This window comes from Littorina saxatilis, linkage group LG17 (assembly GCF_037325665.1).
Source record: "Littorina saxatilis isolate snail1 linkage group LG17, US_GU_Lsax_2.0, whole genome shotgun sequence".
Lineage (NCBI taxonomy): Eukaryota > Metazoa > Mollusca > Gastropoda > Littorinimorpha > Littorinidae > Littorina > Littorina saxatilis.
The window spans coordinates 37,699,445-37,705,609 of record NC_090261.1 but is presented as its reverse complement, the minus strand read 5'-3'; the positions used below and the strand labels follow the sequence as shown (position 1 = coordinate 37,705,609).

Genomic DNA, 6,165 nt, shown 5'->3' with positions numbered 1-6,165 from the left:
ATTCCAAAAACACATAGATATGATATGTTTGGATTAAAAACACGCTCACAAAGTTAAAACGAAGAGAGATACAGAAAAGCGTGCTATGCAGCACAGCGAAACCACTACCGCGCTGAACAGGCTCGTCAGTTTCCCTCCGTTTTGCACAAGCGGCGGACTACGGTCATTGTGAAAAAATGCAGTGCGTTCAGTTTCATTCTGTGAGTTCCACAGCTTGACTAAATGTAGTAATTTCGCCTTACGCGACTTGTTTACATTTAGTCAAGTTTTGACTAAATGTTTTAACATAGAGGGGGAATCGAGACAAGGGTCGTGGTGTTTGTGTGTGTGTGTGTGTGTGTGTGTGTGTGTGTGTGTGTGTGTGTGTGTGTGTGTGTGTGTGTGTGTGTGTGTGTGTGTGTGTGTGTGTGTGTGTGTGTAGAGCGATTCAGAGTAAACTACTGGACCGATCTTTATGAAATTTTACATGAGATTTCCTGGGTATGGTATCCCCAGATCTTTTTTTCTTTTTTTCGATAAATGTCTTTGATGACGTCATATCCGGCTTTTTGTAAAAATTGAGGCGGCACTGTCACACCCTCATTTTTCAATCAAATTGATTGACATTTTTGTAAAGCAATCTTCGACGAAGGCCGGACTTTGGATTTGCATTTCAGCTTGGTGGCTTAAAAATTAATTAATGACTTTGGTCATTAAAAATCTGAAAATTGTAATAATTTTTTTTTTTTATATAAAACGATTCAAATTTACGTTCATCTTATTTTACATCATTTCTTGATTCCAAAAACATATAAATATGTTATATTTGGATTAAAAACAATATCTGAAAATTAAAAATATAAAAATTATGATCAAAATTAAATTTCCGAAATCCATTTAAAAACAATTTTATCTTATTCCTTGTCGGTTCCTGATTCTAAAAACATATAGATATGATATGTTTGGATTAAAAACACGCTCACAAAGTTAAAACGAAGAGAGGCACAGAAAAGCGTGCTATGCAGCACAGCGAAACCACGACCGCGCTAAACAGGCTCGTCAGTTTCACTCTGTTTTGCACAAGCGGCGGACTACGGTCATTGTGAAAAAATGCAGTGCGTTCAGTTTCATTCTGTGAGTTCCACAGCTTGACTAAATGTAGTAATTTCGCCTTACGCGACTTGTTTTTCTTTTGGGTCAAAATGAGATCTTCTTCTTGTCGTTCGCCTAGTCAAAATGAGATCACATTGAATGGACACAGCAGATTTGACAGCATGAATAAACAAACCAAAATTTCGAAAAAGACAAAATAAGTTTATCCAGGTCTAGGCATCGTGGCGGGTGTAAGGGTCATGATCGACTGCTGGTGTCTTTTTGGCTGGCGTCAAAACAAAAATCCTAAAGAGAAGACGAGATAGAACGAGACGAAAAAGTTGAGAGAAAAACTAAAGTCAGAACTATTATTTGGAGCACGAAGTTCTACGTCGCACTCATGCACAAGTGTTGACCGGTTATTCTTTTAAGACATTCCTCTTCGTCTAAGCTGGTAGTATCGAGACAGAACAACTTCCGTGTTCCACGTTTATCATCGAGAGTGTATATTAATTGTGTGTGTCACGTGCAGTGTCTGACAAAAGCAACCGTCGTCGCCATGGTGGTTGACCCCCACCAGAAGAAGGGCGCTCTCACTGTGCTGCGGGAGCGTCTCGTTGAACCAGAATCGGGCATCTTGAAATGCCCAGGAGCCCCTAGTATCAGGAAGGTAGGCGCTCAGAGATAAACAATAAAAGTTACCGTCCTTCCAGACGGACGCAATGGCCTAGTGGATAAGACACCGGTGTAACACGAGAAAATTACTCCCACGAAATTTGTTACTCCGGAGTAAACATTTCGTACGAAAATGTTACTCCCTTTACGAAAACAGCACTCTCCCATTACACGAGAAAATTACTCCCCACGACAGGCGAGTTCTGAGTAAACATTTCGTACAAAAATGTTACTCCCCTGACGAATAAATAACGAATACTTTACTTCACCCTAACACGAGCAATCCAACTTCCCGGCATGCCAAGTGTACGAAATGTTTACTCCCTTGTCCCCTGTTAGTCTTGGTGGTGGAAGGGGTGGAGGGAGGGTAGCGCGACATTCGTTTGCGCGAGATCACATATTGGCATTATCCCCTCGCCCGCATCCCATTTTCGCGTACGAGATTTTTACTGGAAGTAAAAAAAAAAAAAAAATAGGGAGTAAACATTTCGTGGAGGGAGTAATTTTGTCCTGCCTTGGGGAGTTCTTTTCTCGTACGAAAGGTGTACTCGGAGTAAGAATTTCGTACGAAATTGTTACTCCGTAGTACATTTTTCGTGGAGTAAAATGTTTGTGTTACACTGGCTCCCATGCGGAAGGTTGAGTGTTCCAATCCCGGCCGGGGGAAGGGATAAGGGTAAAGGTTTTTCCAATCTCCCAGTGCCTTGTGTATGCACGCAGTACAAACGGAAAAGATCATGTAATCCGTGTCAGAGTTCTGTGGGTTTGTAAAAACATGAAAATACCAAGTATGCATTTTCCAAAATCGGCGTAGCTGCCTAAATGGCGGGGTTAAAACGGACATACACGTAAAAATCTACTCTTGAATAAAACACGAGTGTACGAGAGAGTTTCAGCCCATGGACGCAGAAACCGTCCTTCTCGTGCAAAGGTTTCGTTCACCATCTCAGTGTAATTCGCAAGTGTTAGAGGCCGTCCGTGGACGAAAAGAGTTTTTTTTTTTTTTTTTTTTTTTTTTTTTTTTTTTAATTTTTTTTTTTATTTTTTTTATTCAATTAATAAAACACTAGATAACAAACATGGTATTTTCTGTTTGCACACATACTCTCTCATTTACATGCGGTTCAGAAAAACTTGTACATTATACAAAAGGACTAAAAATAGTCATACGTGAAAAAAATATACGTGTCAACATGTGTAGCATCAAAATGATCATATGTCATCATATATTGATCTTTTTTTTAAACAATATTCGCATCATAATGTATGGCTGTCTTTACATTATATCAAAGAAAATAAACAATAGTTTGTTTTTAATTAATAAAACTTCAGACTAACGAACTCTCAAAACAACATGATTTCCAAAAATAATTTCCAGTGTTAATCGTGAATCGGTTTTTTTAAAAATGCTTACGCACATCTTTGCGATTAAAATAATGTGATTAATCTTCTTCATATTTTTGCTGTTACTTTTTATACCAAAAAGCACATCTGTAACATTCAACCTAATTCTTTCACCAATGTTTACTAAAATGTACATTTCAATATATTTCCAAAACCTGAGCACTGTTGGGCACTCAAAGAAAAAATGCTCCAATACATCAAGTTCATCCTTACAATATGTACAGTTTTTATCAGCCTTCACTTTCATTTTACACAATAAAATATTAGTTGGATAAATGTTTTGCAATATTTTCCAATGCAGTACACGTAATCGAACTTCACTAGTGACAGTGGCTGCTAAGTTCCAATTCTTTTCGTTAATTTCAAATCCTAATTTTCTTCTCCAAAATCCTTCTGAACAGGGTTGGCTGTATTGTTTTCCTACCAGAATCTTTCGAATTTCTTTTACTGATTTAACTTTTTTCCCACAGAAGGTCGGAATGTCACAGACTGAACAATTTACATCGTTTATATCGACATTTCTTAAAAGGAGATGTACAGCTATTCGAACAACATTGTACTCAAACAATCTATTTGCAGTGTAGCCAGTTCTTTCACACACTTCTTCATAGGTAGAAAAACGTCCATTCTCACACACATCGCTCACATACATTATACCACTTTTAATCCAATCCGCAAAAAAAAGTGGGTTTCCTTGACAAATTATATCTTTGTTGTTCCACAACAAACCGGAAACAGAATTACCATTATTATCGACTTGATTGTTATCAAGCCATGCCTTCAACACAGCGGACCAAAATTCCGATTTAATACTGTCCAATCCTTTAAATGGTTTGCTATTAATGTTCGCAAAAAAACACTCAAAGCGACTCCCAAAACGGAAAAACAGTGCTTTTGGGAGCCATGACCATTTCTGGTCTTCATTAGACAGAGTTAGGTTCACAACCCAGCTTAACAAAAAGGAACACTGCATCTGACGCAAATCAATCATATTTAATCCACCTTGCTTTACTTCGTTACATAAAACAGTTCTTTTCACCTTTTCAAATGCTTTTCTGTTGCAGTCTTTTTTGCGCCACACGAAGCGAAACATTAACCTATTAATTTCAGTTAGAACGTCGTCTGGTACAATCAGCGCCTGCATTATATAGACAAAATGTGGCAGAATAAACGTTTTGAATACACAGACTTTACCAATAATGCTCAAATTCCTTTTCTCCCACACGCAGATGAGCCTTTTTGCAACATTCACTCTCTCTTCCCAATTCTCTTTCACTTTTGACGCACGCATATAATTACAGAAATACACACCTAGAATTTTCATTTTGTCTGTACATGCAAAACCGCAACACTCATTCCTACAATTCTTCCGCGACCCAAACCACATTAGTTTGGATTTTTGGTGATTTATGTTCAAACCTGATATTTCTGAAAATTTACCAATCAAAGCCAGGGCTTGGAACATGTCATGTTCATCTTGCAAAAACAATGTAACATCATCAGCATACAACAATAATTTCAAAACTTTATTCATATCTCCGTTGTTCCATAATGACATACCCTTTATATTTTTGGCCTCTCGAATTTTGATTGCTAACAATTCAACTGCTAATACGAAGGCAAGTGCGGAAAAAGGACACCCTTGCCTTATTCCGGAATCAATATTAAAAAATTCAGATAACCAACCACAATAGTTTACACAACTTTTTGGACGAAAAGAGTTGAAAGTACTTGGTCTTGAACACACACGGCACTTGTATAGTTCTGCCCATAAGTTGACCTGTGAGATCGGAAAAACCTACACCCTTATCCCGCCCGGGATTCAAACTCTCAAACGTTTAGGTTTTCTCTGATGTTTTTGAAGCTAGAGCCTCATTATTTAACTCGGAATAAAAGCACTATTTCAGTTGGACACAAACCAAAAAATCAACAGAGTGGCTGCATTCTGCGCCGAAATAGAAGTGTGTGTGTGTGTGTGTGTGTGTGTGTGTGTGTGTGTGTGTGTGTGTGTGTGTGTGTGTGTGTGTGTGTGTGTGTGCGTGCGTGCGTGCGTGCGTGCATGTGTGGGTGTGTGTGTGTATGTGTGTGCGTGCGTGTGTGCGTTCATGCGTGTGTGCGTGCGTGCGTGCGTGTGTGCGTGTGTGTGTGTGTGTTGATTTAATTTTGCAGATTGATATAAGTGTAACTTACAAAATTATTTCAATAAGAAATCACCTATCTGTACACAAAAGCAGCAAGGTTGTTTATTTTTACATTTAGTCAAGTTTTGACTAAATGTTTTAACATAGAGGGGGAATCGAGACGAGGGTCGTGGTGTGTGTGTGTGTGTGTGTGTGTGTGTGTGTGTGTGTGTGTGTGTAGAGCGATTCAGACCAAACTACTGGACCGATCTTCATGAAATTTGACATGAGAGTTCCTGGGAATTATATCCCCGGACATTTTTTTATTTTTTTCGATAAATGTCTTTGATGACGTCATATCCGGTTTTTTGTAAAAGTTGAGGCGGCACTGTCACACCCTCATTTTTCAATCAAATTGATTGAAATTTTGGGCAAGCAATTTTCGACGAAGGCCGGACTTCGGTATTGCATTTCAGCTTGGTGGCTTAAAAATTAATTAATGACTTTGGTCATTAAAAATGTGAAAATTGTAAAAAAAATAAAACAAAATTATAAAACGATCCAAATTTACGTTCATCTTATTCTTCATCATTTCCTGATTCCAAAAACATATAAATATGTTGTATTTGGATTAAAAACAAGCTCTGAAAATTAAACATATAAAAATTATGATCAAAATTAAATTTTCGAAATCAATTTAAAAACACTTTCATCTTATTCCTTGTCGGTTCCTGATTCCAAAATCATATAGATATGATATGTTTGGATTAAAAACACGCTCAGAAAGTTAAAACGAAGAGAGGTACAGTAAAGCGTGCTATGAAGCACAGCGCAACCGCTACCGCGCCAAACAGGCTCGTCTCTTTCACTGCCTTTTGCACTAGCGGCGGACTAC

General features: G+C 38.0%; 1 protein-coding gene across 1 annotated transcript in view; it reads left to right on the top strand.

The window, feature by feature from the left end:
- Positions 1-6,165, top strand: part of LOC138951812 (long-chain-fatty-acid--CoA ligase FadD13-like) — a 66,937-nt gene that overhangs the window by 23,801 nt on the left and 36,971 nt on the right. Inside the window, exon 4 of the mRNA XM_070323363.1 lies at positions 1,604-1,741. Coding sequence (XP_070179464.1) covers positions 1,604-1,741 — 138 coding nt within the window. The remainder of the gene's footprint in view (positions 1-1,603; positions 1,742-6,165) is intronic.